At 51.8% G+C, this 27951-nt stretch overlaps 10 protein-coding genes across 10 annotated transcripts; 5 read left to right on the top strand and 5 right to left on the bottom strand.

Annotated features, from left to right (window-relative positions):
• Positions 1–905: 905 nt before the first annotated feature.
• On the top strand, positions 906–1457 carry VTN31DRAFT_3459 (uncharacterized protein; the record flags this gene model as incomplete). The annotated part of the gene is made up of 4 exons (XM_069403740.1): positions 906–956; positions 1034–1140; positions 1201–1353; positions 1409–1457. 4 exons carry the CDS (start codon positions 906–908, stop codon positions 1455–1457), a joined length of 360 nt encoding a protein of 119 aa, XP_069260784.1.
• A 478-nt stretch (positions 1458–1935) lies between these two features.
• VTN31DRAFT_3460 (uncharacterized protein) lies at positions 1936–6119 on the bottom strand (the record flags this gene model as incomplete). The annotated part of the gene is made up of 10 exons (XM_069403742.1): positions 1936–2618; positions 2675–3273; positions 3337–3738; positions 3792–3895; positions 3947–4171; positions 4223–4294; positions 4345–4469; positions 4516–4987; positions 5042–5230; positions 5283–6119. The coding sequence occupies 10 exons, from the start codon at positions 6117–6119 to the stop codon at positions 1936–1938; spliced, it is 3708 nt and encodes a 1235-aa protein (XP_069260785.1).
• A 932-nt stretch (positions 6120–7051) lies between these two features.
• Positions 7052–7682, bottom strand: VTN31DRAFT_3461 (60S ribosomal protein eL30; the record flags this gene model as incomplete). The annotated part of the gene is made up of 5 exons (XM_069403743.1): positions 7052–7099; positions 7161–7208; positions 7344–7391; positions 7450–7597; positions 7654–7682. The coding sequence occupies 5 exons, from the start codon at positions 7680–7682 to the stop codon at positions 7052–7054; spliced, it is 321 nt and encodes a 106-aa protein (XP_069260786.1).
• Positions 7683–8179: 497 nt separating this feature from the next.
• On the top strand, positions 8180–10572 carry VTN31DRAFT_3462 (uncharacterized protein; the record flags this gene model as incomplete). The annotated part of the gene is made up of 12 exons (XM_069403744.1): positions 8180–8215; positions 8268–8299; positions 8362–8379; positions 8614–9065; positions 9117–9143; positions 9198–9478; positions 9528–9659; positions 9713–9786; positions 9838–9854; positions 9909–9961; positions 10012–10158; positions 10213–10572. 12 exons carry the CDS (start codon positions 8180–8182, stop codon positions 10570–10572), a joined length of 1629 nt encoding a protein of 542 aa, XP_069260787.1.
• A 478-nt stretch (positions 10573–11050) lies between these two features.
• On the bottom strand, positions 11051–13483 carry VTN31DRAFT_3463 (uncharacterized protein; the record flags this gene model as incomplete). Its single annotated transcript, XM_069403745.1, has 4 exons — positions 11051–11698; positions 11747–12065; positions 12118–13049; positions 13100–13483. 4 exons carry the CDS (start codon positions 13481–13483, stop codon positions 11051–11053), a joined length of 2283 nt encoding a protein of 760 aa, XP_069260788.1.
• Positions 13484–14143: 660 nt separating this feature from the next.
• VTN31DRAFT_3464 (uncharacterized protein) lies at positions 14144–18523 on the top strand (the record flags this gene model as incomplete). The annotated part of the gene is made up of 3 exons (XM_069403746.1): positions 14144–14259; positions 14324–14524; positions 14587–18523. The coding sequence occupies 3 exons, from the start codon at positions 14144–14146 to the stop codon at positions 18521–18523; spliced, it is 4254 nt and encodes a 1417-aa protein (XP_069260789.1).
• Positions 18524–18622: 99 nt separating this feature from the next.
• On the bottom strand, positions 18623–19390 carry VTN31DRAFT_3465 (uncharacterized protein; the record flags this gene model as incomplete). Its single annotated transcript, XM_069403747.1, has 1 exon — positions 18623–19390. One exon carries the CDS (start codon positions 19388–19390, stop codon positions 18623–18625), a length of 768 nt encoding a protein of 255 aa, XP_069260790.1.
• A 334-nt stretch (positions 19391–19724) lies between these two features.
• On the top strand, positions 19725–20561 carry VTN31DRAFT_3466 (uncharacterized protein; the record flags this gene model as incomplete). Its single annotated transcript, XM_069403748.1, has 1 exon — positions 19725–20561. One exon carries the CDS (start codon positions 19725–19727, stop codon positions 20559–20561), a length of 837 nt encoding a protein of 278 aa, XP_069260791.1.
• A 2648-nt stretch (positions 20562–23209) lies between these two features.
• Positions 23210–25827, bottom strand: VTN31DRAFT_3467 (uncharacterized protein; the record flags this gene model as incomplete). Its single annotated transcript, XM_069403749.1, has 2 exons — positions 23210–25473; positions 25527–25827. The coding sequence occupies 2 exons, from the start codon at positions 25825–25827 to the stop codon at positions 23210–23212; spliced, it is 2565 nt and encodes an 854-aa protein (XP_069260792.1).
• A 751-nt stretch (positions 25828–26578) lies between these two features.
• Positions 26579–27874, top strand: VTN31DRAFT_3468 (uncharacterized protein; the record flags this gene model as incomplete). The annotated part of the gene is made up of 2 exons (XM_069403750.1): positions 26579–26781; positions 26839–27874. 2 exons carry the CDS (start codon positions 26579–26581, stop codon positions 27872–27874), a joined length of 1239 nt encoding a protein of 412 aa, XP_069260793.1.
• Positions 27875–27951: the final 77 nt, after the last annotated feature.

Genomic DNA, 27951 nt, shown 5'->3' on the forward strand with positions numbered 1-27951 from the left:
CAAGCCATAACCACCCTGTCCCTACGAGACAAGACACGAGGGACAATCGGGGAGGCCCTTAACTAATCTTTGCGATGTGTATGTGATATCCCATGCTGTCACGACGGTAGAGAAAGGGAACCCGGACCTGGAATATCGGTGTCAGAGGGCCGAAAGAAGACCAAAACAAACCCAACTCACCGAAGTTCGAGCATGACATCAACAAGGGAGCGATCGGACAATGTGAAGCCATTCTTCATCATTCCTGTCTCGCTGCCGCTGGGCCATCGATCTTTCTCCCGTTTCGAGAGAGTATAACATATGGATACCTTCGCCAGACGCGAATCACGCGATAGCACAGCCGGCGAGAGTGGTAGCGGATCTCCCTGATCTCAACTGGCAAATGGGACGATTAAGCCGTCAACCACGTTGTAGCCTATGTTGCCATTGAAAATAGCTCATCGCGTCGCCGATCGGCTTCGACTTGGGATTTCGACTTCCGGGGTTGACTTCTACATACGGAGTTGGGTACCTTTGGCTATTAGGTAGGTATTTGGTGCGGCATTCTTTTGTGTGCATTCGCCTTTAGACACTCATTACAATGCTGCGAGTGATTCAAGCATATTCGATTTTTGAGACCGCTTTTCGACATATCCAGGTATCCTGCCCGACTTTCCGAATACCTGTGAAGGTGGTAAGGAAAGGTAGGCCTCTAAGTTGGAGGAAACACGAGTCACGTTTGCTTGGATAAGTAGTCACGTGACTAGGTTAGAAATTATTGTAAGCTTAGCCAAATATGGTGAAGAGCCTGATCATCTGGACATCATGTGATCAAAATCAACGTCTCGTCTTCCCGCAATCCATTCCGACGACGGTTACAGTTGAAGCACCAGACTTCTCGACATCTATCCGTCAAATCCGCCACCATGCCGCAGGATATGCCCCCGGCGGGGGGCTATCAGCCCGTCCAGTACAAGGTTCGCTTCGATCCGAGAAAACCAAGCAGCAATTGGTCGTGCGCGAGAATTCTCGTATGAACTAACGCCCTTCGCAGCGGAACCTGCCCGCCCGCGGTTTCCGTCCCATTTACTACCTGCTTGGAATGCACATGATCATGGCGTATGGATTCTATCGGCTGTACTATGGAATCCGGGAGCACAAGTGCGTTATCTTTCCCTCGATGTTGCAATTGAAGGAGTGTTAACACAAGCCAATGTGAAGTGAACTCGCCCGCGAGAAGATCTGGGCCCGCATCCATCTCATCCCGCTTCTCCAGGCCGAGGAGGACCGCGATCTAGTCCGACGCTACTACGCCGATCAAGCGCGCGAGAAGAAGCTGCTCGGCACGGAGACCAAGCCGTACAATTCGGACCGGTATGTGAAACGAGCAGGACGAGGGTTGAGAGGGACTTATGCTGACATGGTCAAGATTCGTCCGGCCAACTTTCACATACACGCCTTCCAATGTCTCGCAATAAGATGATTTCAGGGAAGAGAATAGGTGTCGGTGGTTTGAAAAGTGAGCGAGGAATCGTGTAAAAATGGGCTCGGCAACTACGCCAACTCAGACCGGTGACTAACTTCATAAACAAAATCACCGATCCTGCAACAAATAGAGGAATGGAAGTTGTCGTGATTGTATATATAAGGTATATCATGTTAAGCTGTTTCCATCCTCAGCACTATTGGAGCATCGGTTTGCGATTTACAAAGACTTGTACGAGAAAGTTATCATCAACATGAAATTCTTGCTTGAGATACAGTACTATACATTGGCTGCTGCAAGGGTTTCTCGCAACACATACTGCTAATCATATTTATAGAGTGCCATCTAACCTGCAAGTGCGTCGTCCACCTAGTCACCATCAATCACCTTCCCTCACCTCTCCGCAACACCAGGGCAACTGAGCTCTATGACTAGAATCAAGGATAATTCATCCGGCTAAGCGCACGAGGCTACCCAAACATGTCCGCAATCCCAGACAGGTCCGGACCATCGTCCACATTGACCTTGGTCGGCTGTTGGCCCTCCATTTCTGTTGGAGCTTTCATGTATTGCTCCTGGAGAGCACTGCGTGCCTTGCGTCGCTGTTCATGGGTACCGAGAATCTTGCCTTGTTCGGCTATACTCACACCGCGGATACCTTCAAGGAGGTCCAGGATCAAGGCTCGTTGCTGGCGTGCGGATGTCGATCGAAGCAGTGCAGCTTCCGTCTCCGAGACCCGCTCCGCCGGTATGCCAGGCAGGCTGGCGATAACAGAGCGAGGGGTCGGCGTAGAGGGACCGTAGAGCACCCAGATGGATGCAATGAGCTGAGCGAGGTCCTTCTGCATGTCGACAAAGTACGGCTCATTGACCGAGGCAATGCAGGCGCGCAGGACCTCGGAAGAGATAAATTCTCGAATAGTCACCGCAGTTTCTGCGTTTAGGGGAGGCGCAAAATCGGCGAGTATCGAGCGGATGACCCGCGTGATGATGCTGCAACTGCGAGTATCACGCATACGAAGGACGTGTGTACAGAAGAGAAACACGGGCTCGAGAATTGGGGGGTTCGTCAAAATGAAATGTCGCATGGAGTCAGACAAAGACGGTGCAGGCGGTGGCACGTTCGGATCGGCCTCTTCGGCCTGGTCCGGGTCTACAAAGTCCGAGTTAGCCCATATCCATCTGCTGGCACGGCGGGGAGGTACGTACCGCCTCGTTGGGGATCTAAAAGACTGGCCACCATGATCACGGCGGAATATGTGAGCTGCCGAAGTACGCTCTCGTCCTTCATTTCTTCCGTCAAGTCGCCCTCTACTAGACCTGCCTTTCGTCGCTCGATGCTGTCCCATTCATCCGTTACCTTCTTGTCGAGGTGTGTGAACAAAGTAGTCAACATCGGAGGTAGGAATTGCGGACGAAACTGCACAGGGCAGTCGTCGATCAGACACCGAGAAATGTTCAGCAGGATTGAGAACTGGTGCGACGACAGATGGACCGAGTCCTTGAACAATGCTTCGGATAATGGCCCGGGTAACTCGGCGAACCCGTAGAAGTATTCCCGCAATCTGCTCATACTGAAAAGCATGGAATAGCATGTCTCCCGGACAGCTCTCACCTTGCCGCGCACCGATGATGCGAAACCCTCCAAGGTTGCCCTTGACGACGTGATTCGGGCATAAAACTCATCGCGGCTCCCCTTTGAAATTCCGGCTTGCCAGAATCGATCAGTCAAAATCCGTCCCACAACCGTCCGCATCTCGTCCGGAAGGTTCCCCCAGTTTGCCGGGTTGTGAAAGGCATGAGCGTTCCTAGGCAGAACGTGAGTATTCACTCAAGACCTGTGGAACTGTAGAGTCCAGTAGAATACATACCCGAGGAGTTGTAGTAGTACTGGAAGGATGATCGGTATCATATCATGCCACAAAGCACACGCCAATTCGTACACCTGATCCGTCTTTTTCAATTTGTCGGTCGACACTGCAAGGAGAGTTTTCGTGCTCCGTAAAGGCAGTTGCTGAAACTTCCTTGTCATCTCCTCCTGGATCGCTTTGCCTTCCTCGTCCAGCGGGACCTCAGACCAGTCTGGAATTTTCTGGGCTTGTTTGGCTTGCATGTAGGGTCTAACACGGACGAGGCCCAGTAATTGACAGAAGCCGTCAAAAAAAGATGACATGTTTATCAGTTCCTGATTTTGCCATGCCTCTCGCAATGGGTTTACGAAAGCTCGTAGGCGAGTTTCACGCAATTGAGGATCAACATTGTTCGCTCGTTGCCTGGAGCACCATGCTTAGAATACGTTGTTGACACATGTCAGTAGTATACTTACGTGATAATCAGCAGTACAGATGTTAATTCTGTTTGAAGCTTGTCGTCAAGCTGGTGCGTTGTTATGATTTCCCGGATCTTTGATTCTAGTACGTCGTAGAAAGTCTGCCGGTCATCAGTTAGAAGATAGTCCAAGGAAGTCTCCGCGACACTTACAAAGAAGTAATCAGCATAGCGCATCGACAGGCGCCGTAGTTCGTGGCTGGCGAGACTCTGCAACTCCTTCACGGCCTCCGAGTACGCAGGATATTGGGGTTGGTCTTCGAGATGTGTCATCAAAATGTGCTCTAAAGCTTTGAGCGCAAAACTCGGCGTCTTGTCTAACGCTTTTGACGAAATGTCGACAACGAGGCGGATGACTCTTTGCTTGATGACAGGATCCTAACCACACAGTCAGCTAATCTCCGAGTCGGAAATACTATCAATCCATACTTCGAAATTTCGTTGCATCAGGCTCAAAGCCCAATTCTCTAGGGTAGTCTCCAGGGTCCTGCGTTGCTGTTCCTAACATCGGTCAGCGACAGGCTGGGCAACAGAGACGGTACGCTGCTTACATCGTCCTGAGGCGTACGGCCCAATGCGACAATCCATTTCTGATAACCCTTCAGAGTCGCCTCGACGACGGAGAACTGCGTGTCGGCGCGCATGAGCGGGATGGATGACTTTTTGAAAGTTGCGGCTAGGGAGGTTAGCAGTTAATACAGCCTGTTTCTGGCCAAACGTACCGCTGAAGGGCTCAGTGTCAACGTATAGATTGGACAATGAACGGTCTACTGTGGACAGGATATGGGGTATGGCTTCGTGCGGCCGTTTCTGTACGATGGTTTCAATCACAGAGGCACAGTAGCGCCGGTAGTTCCCTACGAACGCATGTCGCTCCGGTATTGTGTCGATGTCGGCGTGCAGGAAGATGACAATTGGGTCTTCCGATTCCTTTGGAACAGACTCCCATCGCACTAGGCGCCGCATGCAAATTTCAAGCAGAGGGCCGATCATCGAGGTTACGATATCAGAATTGGCAATCTTCCCTGTCACCAATAGCCGAGACCAGGTATGCAGCACCGGGATGGACACGGTCAAGCTCTGGTGTTGCAGAATCTCCAGAAGAAATTGCAGAAACAGTGGAATGTCGATGCTATATCCGCTGTCCAGTTCGAACCCTTGTTCTTCGAGAAATCCTGCGACGTAAGACACCAACTATCGGAAAGATTAGCCTAGGTGTCGGCTTGATTCCGTGACGCCATCACCCACCTCTGAGAGTTTCTTGAGGATTTGATATTTCGTCTCATCGGTATCCTCCGGGCTGACACCTGACCATTGATAGAGCTTCTGCAAAAGCAGCACGTGGTCCGTTTGATACATGCTCAGCACGAGAGGTTGTACGTCCTCGATGTCGACGCCAGATCGACTATACAAAGCATGAAGGGCCTCCACAGCAGCCTAGAACAGCTGTCAGGGACACATCGATCAGCCGCACGGAGAACTAGCTTACCAAGAGAACTCTTTCGTCCTGAGAAGTAAGCGTGCGGCAAATCCTGTCCACCGCATTACAGCGTATTATGGCCCTGGGCATCATCCAACCCAAGAGAGACCGGAGCACAGCCAGTACCTGTAAGGTGTACTCCCGGGCCTCTGAGGAGGAGTGGATGCTTTCTAGACAACGGTCCAATAAAAAGCAAACGCGCGACAGCCATCCTTCATCGCCGTGACGCAGGACCACTCGGCCGCGATCTCGTTCTGGATAGGGTTCATTGAAAACGGTTAGTGGCGTTGCAATCTCGACAAGCGCGGCGTTTAAGTCACTGCCACGCAGGGACGAGGCCGTATCTTCGCGGTAGAATATGTCATCTGACAGTGTTTCCAGCACGACGAGGACGAACTCCTGGTGCAGCATCGAGGCGTTCCAGAGCTTGACCAGTGACTCATCCATATCAAACCAATGCAGGGCCCAGCTGCGCTTGGCCACTTCCACCCACAACAGCGCCACCTTGTTGCGATAGTACTTGGGATCCTCGGCACGTATACCTTGGGCTAACTGCAACACCATGTCCTTCAACTCTGTCAGCTGGTCGCCGGAGAGAACCACGGTCGTGTGCCGCAGGATATGATCCAGCAATGAGAGACCAAAGTGTCGCACGAGGGGGGAGCGGGCTGGATTGGATGCCAGCCAGAAGCCATTTTGAGCCGCCGCCTGGTCCTGTTTTTGCGACTCCAGAAAGTGTAAGGCCTCTCTTCGCAGTTCATTGCTCGAGCTGGGGCTATGGCAGAGCTCCAAGGCCCGTAAAATGTCTTGCAAGTTCCCTACGGGGACGTCGTTGGCGGTAGTCATGGTTCGCTAACTTCGTTTGGCGTGATGCGTTGCGCTAGGAGGAAAGCCGTGTTATTTTTCTTCCGTCTACCCAGCACTCGTACCCGAAGGGATTGCAGAGAACTCTATCGCCCGTCCTTCAAATAACACAGCCGATGCATGGTCTTCGATTCGGTCGCGCGCGCGTCAGAGATTCAGATCCGCGGCTGGTGTCCTGGTTAACGGTGTTACGGTGCTGTTCGTCGTCTCCGCGTGGTTTTCTTGCCTCCCCACCTCGACCGCGTGGCCCAACCAATCTGACCGGAACAAACTTCGAAAGGAACGGTTCTCCGGCACCAGACTTTAGCTTGGTCTTTGCCCGCGAATATACAGCGTCGGATGTTTGTGGATTCGTACTGCTGAATGGATGTCGGGCTAAAAGCGGTGCATGCAGGCGTAGGTAGTTCTGTTCAGTTTCTACGGGTTTCGCAGGCCGTCGGAAAATGATATATGGACTGAATTGCTACACAACCAGAAGAGGGTTTTGATATCTGCGCTGAGTTTGCCGAATTGGATTCTCAAGCTCCTTTGCGGAATAGAGTCATAGAACTCTCTCGCAGATTTAGTGTCGGAGAAAAGCGCGCATGGATGGCTGATGTCACTTGAATTTCCTTGCGTCTCTGATTTCTAAGCTGCAACGATCATGGACTTACGGAGTAGAAAATACATGAAATGAATCTACATTACGAATTCGACTGGCGGATGGATCTCGAAAGTTCGTAGCTTATTGAGAAAGAAACAGCGGATTTCATTCTTGCAAGCCATTCAATTTTGGACAGCCATGGGAACTATATGGGGTATCTGAATAACACCCATTGTGAATGCACATCACACGAATACCGAGCTCTCTATTTAAAAGTTCCATTGCTTTTGATTGGGGGTGTATCCTATTCCTGATGCAGTCATATCCACATTTAACCCTCATGGCTCAGGATGTCGCTGTCACCAGCATCGAGGATGGCCTAATCACTTGTAGTTAGAACTGATGATGTCCCCTAACCGGCGTTCATTTCCTCAACTCACCATGACGCTGCATCGGAAGAGTTTACCGCAGGCGGTTCCGAGCTCGATCTGTTGTTACGTTAATCGACGATGCTCTCCGGCACCTCATTGAGATGCCATCTCTGAGCGACTTCCTCTCCGAAGTCGCACCAGGGCAACTTCTTCTCAGAGGTCAAGATACCTCGGGGGAAGGGAGTGACTTACGTTGTTGCCAGCAAAGTGGTGGACGGGGCACTTCGCAAGCATGGCCATCTGTTCGAATTCTGTGAGTTTCGATCCGATGAGAACAATCGTGAGCACAGGAACGTACGTATTCGAGCTCCGACTTGCGGAGAGGAGGAGCATTGGCCGCAATGAGGATCAGCTTAGCCTTGCCCGAACGGAGAGCCTTGAGAGTGCTCTTGGTGCCCATGGTGACCTTGCCCGATTTCATCACCAGGGCAAGGCGAGAGGACAGACTGCACGTTGAAGGTCAGTATTGAAAAGGAATCAGCACTTTGGAATCAAGACGTACGTGTCGCTACCCTTCTTAGTCTTAGCCATTTTGTCGACAGCTCTGTGTTGACTGGTGAGCAGCTGGCAGTCGCGTGGAGATATCAGCGAGAGGATCTGAGATTTTTTGATGTGTGGAAAGGAGACTAAGCGATGCTGATTCATCAAGTCTTGCTGCACGCTAGCCGAATGTAGTTTAGCGTTGTTACTTAGCCTTGCTGCCTGAGGCTTCGACAAATGATCAAAGTCTGCCGTAATCAAGCATTAAGTATGGAGTACTTAACTAGGTAGTTACGGAGTACAGTTAACCAACTAACTAGTACAAATCTGGAAAGTACTAAGTCATGTAAGTCGGAGTACCTGATTAGGGTTAGGGTAAGAACGTTTATCGATAACCACGGCTATCGCCCCATGAGCGTGGGGAGATAAGGTGGAATTTTTTGCTGCGTCTGGACCCAAGTGATATCGCAGGGTCAGAGAACGACAAAAGAAGGCCGGAAACCACCAGCACCGATACTTGCTTGAGATCTCCAGCTCCGGTCGTAACAATGTCTGGCCCTGCAAACGGCGCCGATCCTCATTCGGTAACTCAACCGCAATTTCTCCTTCGGCTCTGAATCTAATACCTTCTCTCAGGTGTATTCTACTATCCTGGTTCTCGATTTTGGGTGAGTCAATCCGTCAGTCATGCAACTAGCTGTCTGGCAGTACGTTTGACAGTGTTTTGTAGGAGCCAGTATACACATCTGTTAGTAGTCTTCCCCGTCTTCTTAGAGCGTCCCTCCTCCAAGACATGATCTGTCGCCGACGCCGTCTTTGCCGAATATTCCAAATGCAATTGCAACATCAGTTCATGGAAGAACATGATTCAGACGCAACGGCATGGGGCGCGGCTTGACAGACGCGATCAATCATAGTTGGCAGTCTTGAACATGGGGCAACATCGCAGGATCATGGTAGATAGAACCGCTGACTCGAATAGGATTACCCGCCGTCTTCGCGAGCTCAATGTCTACTCTGAGATGCTACCATGTACCGTCAAACCGGCTGATCTCAAGTTCAAACCTGTGGGCATTATCTTGTCCGGAGGACCCTATTCCGTGTACCAAGAAGACGCGCCACATGTTGACGATGCCTACTTCAACCTTGACGTGCCGATTCTGGGCATTTGCTATGGCATGCAAGAGATTGCCTATCGTCAGGACAAGTCGAATGTCATAGCGGGCATTGCGCGGGAGTATGGACACGCGGACTTGGTTGCCAAGAGCATCAACGGTCACGTTGATCGACTCTTTGAAGGTTTGGAGGGGGAGATGAAAGTGTGGATGTCCCACGGTGATAAACTGGGAAAACTGCCGGAAGGCTTTCATGTTATTGCGTCGACCGCGAACTCCGAATACGCCGCGATTGCCCATGAGACGAAGCCTATTTATGGTACTTATCTCTCTACTTAAATCCTCTGGAGTGTACTGACATGATTTTTAGGCATCCAGTTTCATCCTGAGGTCACTCGTACGTGCCTCCAATCGAGAATTGCCTTACTTTGACATGGCTAAAGATCCGCAGATACCCCGAATGGCACCAAGCTGCTCAAGAACTTCGCGGTCGATATCTGCAAGGCGCAGCAAAATTGGACCATGGCAAATTTCGTCGAGCAAGAAATCGCCCGCATCCGGAAGCTCGTTGGGCCCAAAGGCCAAGTTCTGGGTGCTGTCAGCGGTGGCGTTGATTCGACCGTCGCTGCGAAGTTGATGCACGAGGCCATCGGAGACCGCTTCAAGGCTGTCCTGGTTGATCACGGTCTGATGCGGTTGAATGAGCGGGAGCAAGTTCAGAAGGATTTGACTGTGTGTGTTAACCTTCTCAGCTCAAAGACCAATTCTTACCAGAAAGTAGGAGCACCTTGGTATCAACCTCACCGTTGTCGATGCGTCGAAGGAATTCTACGCGGGCCTCAAGGGCATCACTGATCCTGAGCAAAAGAGGAAATTCATCGGAGGAGCGTTTATCGATGCCTTCGAAGCTGAGGTAAATTTTACACGCGAACTGGTTGGTACGCATGGTGGGCTAACTATACACAGGCCAAGAAGTTGGAAGCAGCAGCAGGAAAGACGGAGCATGCAGGAAAAATCGAGTGGTTCCTGCAGGGAACACTGTGAGTAGCCGCCCAAGTTCCCGAATCATGAACTATACTAATGAAAATCAGATATCCAGATGTGATTGGTAAAGCCCTTGCCACCTTGCCTTTATCACCATCCCCATGTCTAACAATTATAGAATCGATATCCTTTAAGGGACCAAGTCAGCCCATCAAGACACACCACAATGTCGTAGGTTACGTTGTGCAAAGTCACAGTGCGGCATATTCTAATGCGCATAGGGCGGTCTACCGAAACGAATGACCGAAGGCCAGGGACTTAAGCTTATCGAGCCATTGCGAGAGCTCTTTAAGGATGAGGTTCGCGAGCTTGGCCGTCAGTTGGGTATCCCCGAGCACCTTGTTATGCGCCACCCATTCCCCGGACCGGTAAGTTCTCCGTCCAAGCATGATCTGAATCACATTTAACCTTGAATCACCCAGGGCATCGCCATCCGGGTCCTTGGAGAAGTCACGCCCGAGCGCGTGGAAATGGCCCGCAAGGCGGACCACATCTTCATCAGCATGATCCGCGAGGCAGGACTCTACAACAAGATTGGCCAGGCCTTTGCTGCACTTGATCCCAGTAGAGCCGTCGGAGTCATGGGTGACAAGCGCGTGTACGAGAACATTGTGCTGCTGCGCGCGGTAGAGTCGACGGATTTCATGACCGCCAACCCATTTCCCTTCAGCCATGAGTTTTTGACCAAGGTGTCGACGCGGATTGTGAATGAGGTGCACGGGGTGTGTCGCGTGGCGTACGATTACACGAGCAAGCCTCCAGGGACGATTGAACTGGAATAAACTTGGAAACTGGGGAAGAAAACATGGTGTGTGATTTGGTGTTTTCCATAGATATGGTTGTTTAGACTAAAGCCATCAATATATCAATGATCCAGGCTCGGTCAACAATCAGGCAACTGTATACCCATTGTGTACGCTGAGTACCTGCAATCAATTAACCTCTGAGGCTTGTATGAAACCCTCGTCACGACCAAGGAAGCTATTGAGTGCCTCAAATATACTCCGTATATCCCGTGATCAAAGCAATGAAAGCAGTGAACTTCGTGTCAACACAATATTGGGTCAATTCATTGAAACTATCAAGTATATCGCCAATCCAGTCGTCAGCAAGTACGCTAGAAGGGAAAATCATGTTGCTAGCACGCAAACGACGAGTACTCAACAACAGTCAAACATGGCCGAGACATTCCGCTCCAAAAGCATTGAGGTATCAGTATGCATATCAACGCACAACAAAGCGGTAGACAGTCATAGCTCGTTACATAACACTGCAGCTGCTCTTCTGGCATTGCTCCAGATAAGATTCATCCTCTGCAATCCCTAAAAGTTCGAAGGCCTTGTTCTTCACTCCCTGCACCTTGATATCTTGCTGGCCTTGGCCATGCCACCATCGGAGGCGTTGGACGGTGCTTGATCGTTCTTGATCAGTGTCGATCGACCACCGACCATCTGTCACATAAACCGTCACCTGCGACTTGGGGAAGTGACATTCCGGTAGGTAGATCTCCGTCGGTGCTTCCTGCGCTGCTGGGGCCGGTGCGCGCAAGGACAGGGTGAAAACACAGTTTTGCAGATCAAAATCAAATTTCAACAAATCGCCAGCGGTATAGATGGCACTGGGTCGTATGAAAGCTTCGGCCGCTCGGAACCCTGGCTTATTCTGTAGATCGGAGGACTTCCTAGACGCCTGTGGCGCGATCTCGGGAGACTTCACAACGTTTCGGATGTTACTACGATCAACCTTTCCCGCATCGCCGGCGCCCTGGCTCTCAGAAAATGATGGAGAGTTGCGGTCTAGCGACGCGCGTGGACCAATACCCGAATCGGACATGGGAATTTCAAGGTCATCTTTGGAGAAAATAGACAAATCCTCTCCATTCCACTGATCTCCCCACTGATGACTGTTCTGTGATGGGATTAGAAGGTGAAACTCTTGACGCGAGATTCGCCGTACCTCAGTCATGTATTGCCAGATATTGAATCCGTTCGTGCCGCTTCCTTCCAGCGCAAAGTGGTTTGCGTCCATTGCTCGAATTTGGCTGCTGTAGTCGCCGGTCTTGTAGGCGTACTTGTCATCCATGTCATAAGGAATCCCAATCTCAGTGAAGAGCATGGGATGCTCGCCCATCTTTTCGAGACTCTCATCACGCAGGAACTTGAGCTGACTGCGAAGAGAGTTCCGAATCGCAGTCTCACCCAGCTTCACGGCAAATGCCGGAGTGAGGTATTTGCCGCGCAGGACGCCGATTACGTCGACGTTGAAGTAGCGATTCCTGTGGTCTCATTAGCAGCGTAGTTGCATCTTAACGCCAGCATTACACCAACCAATGCTTGGTAATGAGTGTCAGTCCGTCATAAAAGTGGGCAGCGTGAACCATGTTAGGGTCATCATCTTGCGTCCCTTTCAGTGCGGGAGGGATCTCCATCACTGGTGGCTGACACAACATGATAGCGCTCGAGTGGACACTCCGAATTGCATCCCTGAAGGCCCGGTAGTGGTCCATGAAATACGTGTTGATAAATTTATCGTAATCGAGAGGTTCTCCCGTTCGCGGATTCTTCGAGAAGTAATCCTTCCGCAGCAGCTCATTAGTCTCCGGATCCCAGACACCATGTTGTGCCCAGAGGCACTCGCCCAGTTTCCATCCAGGGTCGCGCTTCCAGCCGTAAATTGTATCGTCGAAGTCTGTAGGCAACCATGCAATCTCGCCTTCTGGGTCGACGAGCTCTCGGCCAGTCTGGTATGGCCCGAAAATGCCGAAGTCCCATGTAGGGATTTCGCATGCACGACCGGCACCCGTGAGCATGGCCTGAAAAGCTGTGGGGGATGTTCCGAGTTGGAGCTGTTGCTCGGGGGGAATGACCGAGATGTCCTTATACCCAATCAGACCTCGATTGGGTTCGTTGATGCTCTCCCAGCCGATGATGACGGAGTCTTCCAGATCTCCGGCTTCATGAATCTTCGTGGCTAGATACTTGCAAGCAGCAATGAAATGACTCTGGAGATAATCCTGGATGTTCTGGCCATCGATGATGGCCTTGGGTGCGAAGTCCCGACCAGCCCAGAACAAGGTGAATATGGTCTGACACACGAGTCGCGTATAGTTCGTGCTCCAGATCATTTTGGGAAACTTCGCTGGGTCCGGCCAGGTGTTATGCACCAGCGCCGCTTGGGTTTTGTTGAATGCCTTCGGGTTGAACCCAGCTGCATACAGCGTCCACATCGGCGCGCCAGAGCCGCCGGAGAATCTCGACCACTGCCGATGTCAATGCGCGCATACTTTCATAAAGAGAAAATATCACATACGACGTCCTGATGAGGATCCATAAAGACGTAAAAGTCATGCGCCTTCGCTTGCCGCAACACTTCGATGGTGAACGCTATCCATTCATCATCATATCTGCCCGGCCCCGCATGCTCAATCGCTTCCCAAGTGAAGATATAGCGGATGGTGTTGTAACCCCATTTTCGCAACCTGCCAAAATGTTGGGGTGCTTCCTCCAGGGAGAACGGTCGGCCGACGAAGGAGACATTGTCGCCATCATAGAAGTTTGTTGAGACGTGCGATGGGACATCCGGCTTCTTTGGATACTTTGCATCGCCTGCCACATTGATCCCTCGGATCGTGATCTCTCGATTGTTTGGATCCCGGAACTTGCGTCCCTCGACGCGAAGTTGTAAGGGCGCCATTCGATTGACCTAAGGAGGGTTGAACCGCAAGGTATTCGAGACTCGAACGAGGAGGCAGACACTCAAACGGCTTGTATTGAACAAGAACCCAAGCTCGATCAACTGAAAAGGTAAGTCTAGACTTCAGCGACCACACCGCCAGTTGCGGTGAGAAGGGTGTAGTGTCAGATGAGCAACTAGTATTGGAGTAAAGTACTCGTAGGTACTAGGAGAGCCTACAGCTGGGAGCAATGGGATGCGTCTTCAGCCGTAGTATTTATGGCCTCGTTTTTGGCGCGCTGTTGATGCGCCACCAACAACAATCAACCGAAAGCCCCGAAACAACAAGCTCGGCTGATCCAGGAAACCGAATGAAGCATAGCTCCAGGAGAAGAACGTGGCTGTGTTGTGTTGACCACTGGATGCTCCAGCTCTAGAGGAGTCCAGCCAACACAGCAGGTCACGTGCGATAAGACAGCTACCAATAACGACTTAGCGTATACTTATTGATAAGCGATAAGCCAACCGATAAGCGATACATACCTGGTAGGAGGAGATCATGGTGTTTCCTGTCGGCAATCATTGTTGAGCTGCAATAAGATACTCCCACTTACAAGCTCCGGCCACATACAACCCTCGTCGGTCAATTTTGCTTGCGGCAGCCAAACTGTCTGCTCAAGCATGTCTTCAAAGGCCGCCTTAAAGGCTGTACGCACAGCTTTAGACTCCCAAGACTATGAAACCGCGGCGGCCAAGGCACAAGAGATAGTCCAGGCCGACCCCTCCAATTACCATGCGTATGTCTGCCAACTGCCGCACCCTTGGGAAACGCTTGCATGTTGACTATGCATTTCACAAAAGAAATGTCTTCTTGGGGCTTGCGCAAGACAAACTGGGAAACGCAGCTCTCGCCGAGAAGTCGTATCTTGCGGCCACTCGGATCAAGCACAACGATAAAACAGCATGGCAGGGTCTCGTCAACCTGTACGAGAAACAGGGCGGCCAGAAACTGGAGGAGTATCGCGATGTCGTGCTGAAGTTGGGCCAGATTTTTGCGGATGCGTATGTGTTGTTCAGTCGAAACAAAGCCGGTTCAGACGGCTAACATGTCGGAATCGGGACAGCGATGAACGGGATCGGTGTGTGGATCTGGTCGAGAAATATATCAGATTCGTTCGCAAAAATGGTTCACGCGCAGAACTGAAGGAGGCGCTACGCCTCCAGCTTCCTTCATGTCCACTCTATGGTGCCTTGGAGGGTCGGGTTCCGCGTCCTGCTGATACGTATCAGCGATTGATTGAATACGCTGAAGCCGAGGAGAAGGAGTTCATCAACAGGGAAATAGGGGAGCGACGGACTCGCCTGGGTGCTAGGATAGACCAAGTCACGATGGAGGTGAAGAATGAGGCGTTTAGTCGACCAGAGCTTGAAGAGCTTTATCATGGGCTGATTGACTGGACGCATGACGACGACATTAGACATCGGTACGAGGAGAAGTTGTTGCAAAGAGCCTATGATCATTTGTTGGTCCTGCCACCCGACCAGAAAAAGGCGAAGCGAGATGAGGTGTATCGCTCAGCAAAGGACATGGTGATCATCAAACATCCGTTTGATCTGGCGTGGAAAATTGTCCTCGAATGGAATGATGTCAAGGAGTTTTCAGATTGGGACCACGGAATGCTACTGGAGTTTACTCAGTTCTTCCCAGAGGATGGCCTGAGCAAAGTGCTGCGGGGATTCCTTTCAAGTGATATCTCTCCGTTTCCGCGGTCGACTGAAACCGCACAAGCGGATGAAAAGCAGGATAACTCCAATGGCGAGACAGCAGAGTTCATCTCTGCCGAGGAAAGGCTGCTACTTATGTCTGATGGCCTTGAGAAGGCCTCGAATTCTGTCATGGCCCATCGGATCATGGCCCAGCTGTATCTGTTTATGGAAGAACATGGAACCGCAGTTGACATTGCGCGAAAAGGCCTCTCTCTCATCAGGGAGCAGACCAGGCAAACAAGCGTCGCTCTCCGCCACACAGCGGACGCCATTCAGATTACTCTCGCAACTGCGTTGATCTCGCATCAATCGCCCCGTAACCATCCGGAGGCGAAGACTATCTTCGAGGGTATTTTGAAAAGAAAACCGACAGACACCAGATGCCTACTCGGTGTTGGCCTGATATTGGAGGAAGACCAGAACTACGAAGAAGCCGTTGATTTCCTCCAACGAGCACGGCAGCGTGATCCTTCGAATCTCAAGATTCAATCGGAGTTCTATTGGTGCACGGCTCTCAACGGTGACCTGGAAACCGGTCTGGCCGGCCTGCAAGATGTCCTGGCCGAGGGGGAGTCAGCCCAATCGCTCAGCCGTGAATTCAAAGCCGAACTTCATTACCGAATTGGCTACTGCAAATGGGAACTTGATCCTTCACCGGCGGCTCGCAAGGACCGCAGCGGAGCATATGCCAACTTCTTGGCCTCCATCCAGTCTGATTTAAACTATGCTCCAGCGTATACTAGTTTGGGAATCTTCTACGCAGATTACAAGAAAGACAAGAACCGAGCGCGAAGATGCTTCCACAAGGCGTTCGAACTCTCTGCGTCGGAGGTTGAGGCAGCCGAACGACTTGCGAGAGCCTTTGCTGATCAAAAGGAATGGGATCTCGTGGAAGCAGTTGCCCAACGCGTGGTGGAATCTGGGAAGGCCAAGCCAGCACCAGGATCAAAGAGCCGAGGGTTTAGTTGGCCATATGTAGCCCTAGGTGTCGTCCAGATCAACCGGCAGCAGTACTCGAAAAGCATCGTCTCGTATCAATCCGCGCTCAGGATTTCGCCGGATGATTACCACTCCTGGGTCGGTCTAGGCGAGAGCTATCACAACTCCGGGCGATATATCGCCGCCACAAAGGCGTTCGAGCAGGCTGAATCGCTGGAATCGAACCTACCGCCAGCTGAGAAAGAGCACATCTGGTTCGCAAAGTACATGTTGGCGAACGTGAAACGTGAACTCGGAGAATACGAGGCGGCTATTTCGCGATACGAGGCCGTGCTGGACATCCGACCAGGCGAGTTTGGTGTTCTGATCGCGCTTTTGCAGACCCTGGTGGAAGGTTCGTGGAAGAACATCGAGACGGGACTCTTCAATGATGCCGCCACCCTGGCGCAGAAGGCAATCGACACCGCTTCAACTGTGGCGCGCGACCACCCCCGAGTATTCAATTTGTGGAAAGCCGTGGGCGATGCATGCGCCGTGTTTTCGTACGTCAAGAACAAAGCAGATTTCATCTCTACATCTAGCCTGGTGCAGGTGTTGGGCACAGAGCTTGATGAAGCTACATTCGAGATTCTAGCCGACGGGGACGGTATCGGGACAAATTATGCGTCCTTGTTAGATCCTTCTGAAAAGACACCCTCTACCTTGGCCAACGCATGTATCTTTGCGGCCATTCTGGCGTATAAACGCGCCGTGCACGTATCCGCGGACGATGTCCACGCACAGGCCGTTTCATGGTACAATCTTGGTTGGGCCGAATATCGAGCATACAGAACGGTCGAAGAGGGCACAGTCACAAAGGAAAAGAAGCGTCCGCGCAAGTATCTCAAAGCGGCCATCCGATGCTTCAAGAAGGCGATTGAACTGGAGGCGGGGAACGCGGAGTTTTGGAATGCGCTGGGCGTGGTTACATCGTCTCTCAGTCCAAAGGTCGCTCAGCATGCCTTCGTGCGCAGCTTACATCTCAACGAGCGGAGTGCGCAGAACTGGACGAATCTCGGTGCTTTTTACTTGATCCACAACGACCTGGAGCTTTCCAATCATGCCTTTACTCGGGCTCAGTCTGCGGATCCTGATTACGCGCCGGCTTGGCTAGGGCAAGGGTTCCTGGCAATGCTTTTCGGTGATCCGACGGAAGCTAGGGCACTATTCACGCATGCATTTGATATCTCTAGCTCATTCTCGGTTGTTCCAAAACGTCAATACAGCCTCAGCCTTTTCGACCATCTTCTCGATGACGTCGGGATGTCAAACAAGATCTCGGAACTGATCCGGCCGCTATTTGCCGTACACCAATTGTATTGTCAGGAGCCATCCGATTATGCATCTGAGCATCTGGCAGGACTGTTGGCTGAGCGGATTGGAGAATTCTCGGATGCCGTGAAAAATCTTGAGGAGGTCTCCGCTGTTTTGGAGGCCGAATACGAAGTCGAAGAGTCGCCGTCAACCATGGTGCGCTTCGCGCTAGCCAGCGCGGACGTGGCCCGAGTCCATCTCGCCAATGGCGAATTCGAAGCGGCCGCTGAGAAGGCCGAGACTGCCTTGTCACTGTCGGCCGAAGAAGAAGCGGCCACAGTGGATCCCGAAGCCATTGGTAAACTTCGGCTCTCTGCTCATCTCACGGCAGGCCTCGCCTACTACTACCTCAAATCCATGGATCAGGCCATCGACATGTTCCGTGACGCTCTGCATGAGGCCGAGAATGCGTCCGAAGTCATCTGTCTCCTTGCTCAGGTCCTCTGGGCGAAGGGCGGAGAAGAGGAACGCAGTGTGGCCCGGCAGCAGTTGTTCGATTGCGTCGAGAGATACCCCGACCACGTGGGCGCTGTGACGCTCCTCGGTGCCATCGCCTTGTTGGATGGAGATGAAGACGCGATAGCGGCGGTGCAGGCCGACTTGGAAACCGCAAGGACGAGAGATGATGTTGGGATCCAGGATCGCGCAAAGATAGCCAAGCTGTTGGCTGCCATCAAAGCGATTGGGTTGAATACCGATACCAGCGTCGAGGAGGAGACCAGACAAGTCGGCGAGGCTGCGACTGCAGTCATGTTGGCTCCTGGTCAACCACAGGGATGGATGGAGCTAGCGGCCGCTAGCGGGGAATATTATCCTGCGAAGATGGCCATTCGCACTGCTCTGCAGTGTGTTCCGCCTCGCGGGAATCTCGAGGCAGGCGATTTGTGCGAGGCCTATGCGCAGACGGGTACCATTAGCGACTCGATGCGGGCTGTTATGGTTGCCCCCTGGAAGAGGGATGGTTGGGAGGAGCTCAGTCACGCCATTTCGGGGGAAGCATGAAGCTTCCATTGCATGTATGATAGTCATCCGTGTGAGCAGTAAGATAGAGAATCGCAGTAAATAAACTGCATGAACCACACCCGACCATGCAATATATTTTCAGTCATCAATCTCCACAATCTCGTCGTTCTCAATATTCCCGGGTCGCTCTTGATTGAGTGCTTCAATCCGCCTAAGAAGATTCTCCTTCCGATTCTTCTTCCAAGCCGTGTCCATTGCATCGATCTTGCCTCCAAGGAGAGTGACAGTATCAGGCGTCAAGAGGACCATGCCTCTGCCAACAACCGTATTCTTGAGCAGCATCTTCGCTCCAATGGGCAGCTTACCAATGGCTATACCTTCGACGGGCTTCAACTCAAGGGCCATCACCTTGGTCCCGCCGGCGTCCTGAAGCACAAGCCGATGCGGCCCACGACTTTTATTACTCTCCCGGTCTTCCTGCGGCCGGCCAGTAGTGTTGTTGCGCGTGTTCTCTGCGTCATTCACATCGACATTCCTAACGATCTGTCGCCCGCGAACCGTCTCTCCGCGCTCCAGCTGCTCAATGGCTTCCACCTGACTCCATGAGCTCACACCAATGTCCTCGATGTCGAGGACCTGCACAGGTACCGGGCCGGGAATACGCCGCTCCTGAACGTGAGGATCAGAGATATCACGCGGTAGCAGTGCAGACGGTTCCAATGTGGACAGGGAGGTGGTAAAGTCCGAGGTTAGGAGGCGGAAGAGCGCGGTCTGTGCCAATGCAGATGGAGGCGCTCGTTGTTGTCCCTGGGAGAGAGAGCTGACAAAAGTGGTGATCCAGGCGGGAGAGACAAAGAGGGATTTTGAAAACAGGTGTGATCTGATGTGTTCCTGAAGGCTGGCCATTTGGAATCAAACGTTAGGCGGGCCAGCTCGCATCTGTACGCAGCAGGAGTGTGTAGTATCTTGGGAACTGACACGTCTCGTGTTCGGCGATGTGACGAGAGAGCACGGCAGAGGGTACGGTGTTTATCATAACCAAAAGTATTTTTGCTTCATTTGTTGATTAAGATACTTGTGTACGATACGATACGAGTACTCCGTAAATCTTGCCAAATAAAGTAGAAACCTGGCCGATCATTGGATGGCCGAAGCTGTGATGGAGCTGGGCTCACGCTCAGCATCTTTTGACTCGGTACGGGTACTCAGTTGTAATTCAACATCACACGGCGGGCTCGACATGTCAACGTTCGATTCGCACCGCTCCTCAGTCGTAGCGTCGGGGACACCGACCACAGCGTCACGTCGGTCATCGGTAGAGACGACCAGCAGCAACCTCACCGTCAGTGGAACTCCTGCATCAACGAGCCGTGCACTTTCACCCGGAGCGCATCGCCGCAATCGCGCCGCTTTACGCGATTACTACAATCTTCGATCTCCCGGGTCCAATGCGGGTCGGACACACAGTCCTAGCCCGCGGCCAACGGACGTCAATGACATCTCGCAATTACCATTGCACACGTTCACCTCGGAGCTAGATAGTGCCGATTTCGATGCACGGCATTATGTTGATAAACTCCTCGAGACATCGTCGCTCTCTACTGTGCTGAAGGCTGAAAATACACTGGTTTCCGATATTCGCACGCTCGATGGAGAGCAGAAAGCGCTTGTGTATGATAACTACTCCAAGTTGATCCGGGCTGTGGAAACGATCGGCACTATGCGGAAAACCATGGAGGAGCGAGGCGCGCCATTGACGATGACCAAGACGTTAGTACCGGCAGTGGGATTCGTGGCCGAAACAGCGGGCGCTCTCATCAAGGAAGGAGAGGATCTCCGCCGACGTGTTCAGGAGACGAAGAGTAGAGCAGAAAACCAGGAAAGGGCGGCAGAGCGAGACACCGTCAAGTACGCTCTCAATACGCCGGATCGATTACGGCGACTACTCCGGGAGGATAAGAGGGAAGAAGCAGAGAAAGACTGGGAGGAGATCAAGCAATTGTTAGAGAAGTGGGACGGGGTCAAGGGTGTCGCGGAGCTGCGGGCAGCGTGCGAGGAAATAATGCATGGGAGATGAACACCCAGCGCGTGACGGTTTGATTTGCGTGTGTCATTCCAACATAGGAACTTCCGACGTAACTCAACGAGAACAGCGAGACTTCGTTGGACGACTTGCAACAGCAGCTCGTGTTTGGATACTTCGTACTCCTCTCGTCGTGGCGTCCTGGTTACACCGAGATGCAGGCATCCTTGACCTGGGCAGCAAAGAAGCGATCTCTCGATTTGATGCATCCCGCTTGGAAAGAGTCGGATTCTAAACCATCCTTGTCCGACACCTAAGAACACGGACGCGATACAGCCCAGGAGCTAGTGGTGCCAAACAGGCATCCACTCTTTTGATTCCAGTAGTGGCTATGGCCCGCCAGCGGGATCCTCCGGCGCAGAACTGTCGAAACGATGGGTTGTGGCGTCGCCAAACACCGGCCCGTTTGCAAGATGTGTCTAAAAGAGAAGTTTCGTTTGGCGAATGCATACATATACAAAGATCCATGATCTCATGACCTTCCAAGTCTGACTGAGAGCATTTCAGACCTTGTGCTCTTGTCCGAGTCCATTCTTGTATCTGTCCTTCCTTCGATGCTGCATGCATTGCCGGTGGGTTTTCATCAAGATACGTACGAGCAAAGTAGTAACAGTAAATTCTATTCCACTGATGTTCTGAACACTCAAACCAGCGAAATCTGGACTGTTTTTGACACTGACATCGCACCGGCCCATTCAGCTTGCGATTGACTCCAGTCCCATTGCTCAGTTGCTTGATACTCCTGGACATTAGCCAACATGATCGTACAGAGTACTTGTGCTGAAAACGCGCGGGTCATGCGACATCGAAGGAAGGGGAGATACGAGAATGGACTCGGCGAAGATCTCAGTTCTTCTCCTTTGGGCCCTTCCTAAGTGCGATCTTCAGAGGGGAACCGCGGGCCGTGCGAGCGAGGTCTCTGATGTGTCTGGCTCTGGCGGCCCGTTCCGCAATACCTAGGGTATGGCGTGTTTCCATCTTCTGGTCGAAGAGATTTCCCAACCAGCGTAAGGCGGGCTTGAGTTTGTCCGGATGCGGCTGCGACTGGTTCGATAACCAGCTGATTGCTGATTCAAACTGATGGATTCTGTGCATGCATGCTTTTTCCTGGTCAGATGAATCATTGTATTTCTGATGGCGGGCATTCTGGACACGAACAAGGCCGACTTAGCGCCAGACAAACTACGAGTAGAAATGATCCATCGACCCGGAAAGAGCATGCACGGAACCGATCAATTGGAGTCAGCAATTGATACTGTTAGTCGTCGGGTGAGCTATGTATACTGAACTGTCTCCAAGGGGTTTCAAAATCTTGAGAGTTGTCGAGCTCTTGATTCGTAGGGTTCCACCCGACAAGTTTTTCTCATATCAATAGCTCCCTGCAGGGTGCCAATTGCACTGGCTCCTTTGTCCCCGCATCGCGACCAGTTCCACGAGCTTTCCAAACCACTTTCAAGTACCAGTCTGGCAGATTCTGACTCAGAGTCTCGCAGACTACCCCTCACAATTAAACTTCCTTCGAATCACGGATAGGTAAAGCACGGAATCATGTCCGCAACCGATTGTCTTCGTATGCACACCTCACTACCACTATCAATTTCGGACAAAGAAGTCGGTTGTCGCTGATCTACTAGGAAATAGAGCCGCCTCTCACTCCCGAAGAGCGGGATATTGTCAGGTCTTACGGCGGATGGACGAATTTTCTCATCTGTTTCGGACTGAAGCCCTGGAAGGATGACGATGTCGACGAGGCCAAGCAAATTCTGAGGACCTTTGTCGCCGCAGATGAAGAGGAAGATGAAGATGAAGATGACGACGATTCTGACCTGGAAACAGCATTTCTCAGTCCCAAAGAGCGGGAGGTTGTCAAAGAGTACGGCGGATGGACGAATTTTTGCATCGCTTTCGGATTGAGGCCCTGGAAAGACCCCGATGATGTCGACGGGGCCTTGCAAGTTCTCAAAACCTTACTCGGTGATGAGGCTGATGGCGACGATGATGATGGCGATGGTCACGATGAGGATGACTTTGACGATGATGACTCGGAAATAGAATGGCTCAACCCTGAACAGCAAAAGGTTGTCAAATCCTGGGGTGGATGGATGAATTTTCTGTTCAGGTTTGGTTTGAGGCCGTGGAATCCCGAAGATATCGACGAGGCCTGGGCATTATCGATTCCCTTATGTCCGATGACGATGATGAAGAAGTTGAGGCGAGCAAGAATGGAGAGCAGAAGGAAATCAAAAAAAAAAAGGAAGAACAGAAGGAGGTCAAGAAAGGAGAGCAGGAGAAAGGGAAGCAGGAGAACAAGACAGGAGTGCAGAAAGAGAACAATCAAGGAGAGCAGAGGTTGGACAAGACTGGACAGAAGAAGAACAAGAAACGAGGGAAGAAGAAGAACAGGAAAGGAGAGAAGAAGTTTTGAGGAGTTCGCAGACAGGGTTTCTGACTGCAGTAAAGAACAGAACGTATTCAGGATGTGGGAGCCGGACAATGAAGGATCGTAACCGGGCATTGTCAAGACGTTGCGCAACTTCTTCATCAGGTCGTGATTTCGTTATCAAGAAACCCAAGATTATGTATTGTAGAATGCAACCACTACTTACATGTCCGCTAGCAAAAACAACGACGAGAATGAAATGTCAAAACGCGAGCTCTCCCTCGAGCTGAATGTCTAGAACGCTCTTACCCACCATAACCTTATGCGGCCCTGGCGGGAGCACCCATTGCTGCTTTTCAATATCCCATTTGCTGAGATCACGCCGCCGCAATGGGAAGGACATCTTGACGCTCTCTCCAGGCCGGATCAACTGCTTGTCAAATCCCCGCAGGGCCTTGGGTACTCCACTGCCTTGAATACCCACATACAGCTGCGCGACTTCCGCAGCTGTTACGCTGCCGGTGTTTTTCACAGTTGCTTCGACTGTGGCAATCACATCGTACAAGGATGCAAGTCCACCCTCGGGAGGCGTTGTCGAGTGATCTGGGGGCAAGTAAGATTTATCGGCGCTTCGATTCTTCGAAATGCTCAGATTCGAGTAGGTGAAATTGGTGTACGTCAGCCCATATCCGAACTCGAAGCGAGGCGTGATGCCCTTCTCAATGAAATGTTTGTAGTCGATGTAGAGTCCTTCAGTGAAGTTTGACTGCGGACGGAAAGGATGCGCTGGGTCGGGCAGCGTAGGATTCAGAAGGCTGCCATAATCCTCCTCCTTCCTCGCAACGGTGTATGGAAGCCGTCCGGAGGGAGACTGGTGTCCGTAGAGAATCTCGACGAGAGATGTCCCACTTTCTTGACCGGGTAAATGGGCGAAAATCACACCCGTCACATTCTCATGCTCAATCCATCTGTCCACAAGCCGAATTCCAGCATTGTGAATCACGACGATCGTATTCTTGCACTTGGATGCAACGTTCAGAATGAGGTTATCGCTGTACTCGTCTGCAAGAGTGCTGCGATCCCAGGCCTCCGACGCTAAAGCATTGACAAAGACTAGGCAGGCATCGGACGGCTTGACCTGTGGGTTTGTTGACTTGAAATCCGTGTATAGGGTAGTGCCGTCCAGAGCCGCCCGTTGGCTGATGGCGTCAAAGGGAGCAGTTGCTGATACTGGCGTGATAGCTCCGGAACCACCACCGGTGATCAGCGTGCCATCAAGAGCTACTTCTGGTCCAGAACTACCCGGTGGCACCAGCGTAGAAAAATGAAGAATCATCTCGAAGCCCGTAAAGCGACGACCGTCCGTGTACGTCTTTGCATTCGATAGACCGAACCCGTACAAAATGTCGTCTGAGGTGGCCGAAGTGTTTGAGCCTCCTATCGCGTCATAGCCAAACACCGACAGTGTCTGCGGTTTCTTCAGCGGCAGTGCATTGCGAACATTCTTGACGAGTACGTGACCCTCGACTGCGCTTTGGAGCAGAACTGGTGCTGCGGCTTCATCGCGAGCATCCACGGAGGTATGTTTGTTCATCCCGGGCTCCTCGAATGGGGCAAACCGATACCACGCCGCCAGCACTCTAGTGACCATATCATCTAGGCGACTTTCGGATACAGACCCATTGGCCACTGCAGCCTTGAGTTGGCCAAGCCCCCAGAAGCGCGAGTTGGGCATGGCCATGTCAAGCCCGGCGTTCGCGCTCGCGATCCCAGTTTGCTGGCCATTCCAATCACTAACCACGAAGCCTTGGAACCCTAGTTCGGTCTTCAAATAGCCGTTCATCACTTTGCTGTTCTGACACGCATAGCTATTATTAACCCGGTTGTAGGCGCACATGACGGACCCAACTCCTGCCTTGACAGCATCGTAAAAGGGCCACAGGTAGAGTTCATGCATGGTCCTGTCGTCCACGTTGGAGGAAACAGAATGGTTCAGGATGCCCAAATAACCAGCCAGAGGTGGCAAACGGTTCGTTTCCTGCTCATTGGCGATCAAGTGTTTGACACATGCAATGACGGACTCTTGATACCCTTGGATCGTGGGAGCCACAAGAGCTCCAGCCAGGTACGGATCATTGGTGAAGCCCTCCCAATTCCTTCCGCCCTTCGCGACGCGTCCTAGAGGTCCAACGACGGGCCCGAGTAGGACGTTGGCACCTTTTGCTTTGAATTCTCGCCCCAGGAATCGTGCCCTTTCAAGCGCCAGGGTCTTGTTCCAGGAGGCTCCGACATGTATCTGCGCCGGATAACCGTTGACCAGCTTGCCCGTTCTGACTCCACTCTCGGCATCGTTCAAGCATATACCTGGAAAGCCCAGTCGCTTCACCGAGCCAGTGAAACCAGAGCATCCCTTAGCATCCAGCTGACCGATGAGAATGTCGATCTTTTCGTCAACTTTCATCGACGCTATCAACTCCCGAGCTTTCTTGAAGGCATCTTCCCACTCGCCAGAGCCGGGTGCCTGGGCTGGCAATGATGTTAGGTCGGCCCTGTCCTTTTGTAAAATCCGAGCTACTCACGGGAAGGATACACGGGTGGTGATTTGCCGTAGGGATCACTCAGCTCGGGATCGGTCGTTTCATCTGAATCTGGATTGACTTTTTCAAATGCCTTAACCACTGCATTCTTCAGTTCCGGTTTGTCCGCAATCTTCGCGAGCAGGGAAGTCAGGGTCAAGCCGGCCGACGAATTCCCCGTCGTCGCAGCAATGGCCGCCGTAGCGTCGGCCAAAGCATCCGCTACCGACAAAGCAGCGCATAGCTGCGCGACAGTAATCGTATGGCATACTACCAGTACGAGCAGACGGTGCCAGCGCGTCATTTTGATCCTGGATGTACCACTACGGTAGTAGTAGTAGTAGTAGTAGTAGTATCAGAATGCAAGAGATGAAGGTGGCCTGCCCCTATTCCATGATTTCTAGCCATTCTATTCTGCCAGGTGACCCGGAGTGCTTCCTGAAAGAAGTAAGGAGTATCAGTGCACGACCTCGGTTCTTATGCTCCGGTTGAGATCTTCGTGTTTTGCCCCCTGAGATTGTCCTATGCACCATACTCCGTACTTGGCGTTGAACGGTTTTATTTATTCCGTATGACCGGCTAAGTTCAGGAGATTATCCGTGCTCTGTGACGCTTCTCAACGTCCAAATCGAATGCCAACCTGTACGGAGTACTTAGTTAAGTAGCCTAGTACTCAGGGACTTGGATCATGGCTAGTGGTTCTGCAAAGGGGAGTACCTTGCGGTTTACATCCTGTCATGACGAACGGAACTGTTCTTCTGGAGGTGATTGTAAATAACCGGCTGTTGGCCCGGCCAACTATGACAAGATTGCGGAGTTGGTACGGTATGAGACTGTACTGTAGTCATACAGTACCTACGTACGGGGTAGCGTACCAGCTTCGTACATAACCCGTACCGTATTTCGGTACTTTTCTTTTCTCGTTAACTACCCGTATTGGTATACATGGTCCGTACGGACTTGACTTATACAACCCAATTGCGGGGAATGCGTGGATGAACGTCCTCGGGAGTCGGCTCTCAACAATAGCATCTCAAAAGTCCAGGATGCACGACATGGAAATACAGTGCCCATCCTCCCTTTTCACGGCCCGCCTTTCCCAACCACCCAGCTGCCTCCAATTCTTGCCCAATGAGCCTGCATACCTGGTCATTGGAACATATCTTCTCTCAGAGGAAACGGAAGATGATACTGTTGTCGCTCAGAGAAAGACGGGTAGTTTGCAATTGTGGTACTTAGATACTGAGCAGGAGACCCTGTGAGTAGAACGCGGCAGAGTATAATTCAATGACGCGATGCTGAGTGCCTGCTGAAGAGTCCAAATCAATGACGCACGAATAGACCTGCCTTATGCAGTGTTCGATCTCAAGTTCCATCCATGGAAAAAACATCTTCTCGGTGTAGCTGGGAGTAATGCATCCGTGTCATTGTATTCAGTCTCACCCGGAACAGAATATCCAGCATTCAAGCTCCTCTGGAAGATTGATGCCCACGAAAACTCCGATAGAGGTGCATTGTTTCTCGCCTGGACGCCGAGGGATTGGCTTCCTTGTGCAGGCGACCAAGATGAAGAGGGATTTGCGCTGACGTTCGCCGATGGGCGGACATCAGTGTTCACAACTCAGCAACACAGCATGGAAGGGTCTTCACCCGATGACCTCCAACAGGCGTCTTTCATACCACGGGAAAGTATCGAGACATGGTTCATCGCGCTAGAGTCATACACCACTGCTGTAGGCGGAGAAAGAACGTCATACATGTTCACTGGCAACGACTTTGGTGCTCTCCAAACACGGAGATTCTCGCACCAACAAGTCGAGGATGCAGGCGACATGTCCCTTGAAGAACGACAGATTCTCTTCCTCGATGATCAGGCCCGCCATCACACCGCGGGCGTGACGTCTATTCTTCCCCTCCCGCTCTCTTCTCTGGTTCGAGACGCCCCTATTCTTCTCACTGGGAGCTACGATGAGTACTTGCGCGTCTATCATGCTACGCCTCCGCGAGGCAAGATTCTCGCTGAGCAGCGGCTCGGTGGTGGCGTGTGGCGGCTGAATTTACTATCCTCGAGAGTCGCCTCTGACGACAGGGCCATCGAGACTCGACTCGTGATTCTGGCGAGTTGTATGCATGCTGGCGCGAGAGTCGTGGAAATTGTCTGGCGATCAGCTACGACGGAGGATGTTGGGGAATGGACGATACGAGTCCTGGCGCAGTTCACAGAGCATGAGAGTATGAACTACGCGTCTGACGTATATCGACCAGGAGATCAGGGGAATGGCAGCATCTTTGTCGTGTCAAGTAGTTTCTACGACAAGAGATTGTGCTTGTGGAAGGTAGATATATCATAAAAGGTTGGAAGGCAACTGAATAGAGCAATTATAAGGAAATGATGCATTCGTTGTAGTTCTGTCCACATTACACACCA

This window comes from Thermomyces dupontii (assembly GCF_041956625.1).
Source record: "Thermomyces dupontii strain NRRL 2155 unplaced genomic scaffold VTN31scaffold_3, whole genome shotgun sequence".
NCBI lineage: Eukaryota > Fungi > Ascomycota > Eurotiomycetes > Eurotiales > Trichocomaceae > Thermomyces > Thermomyces dupontii.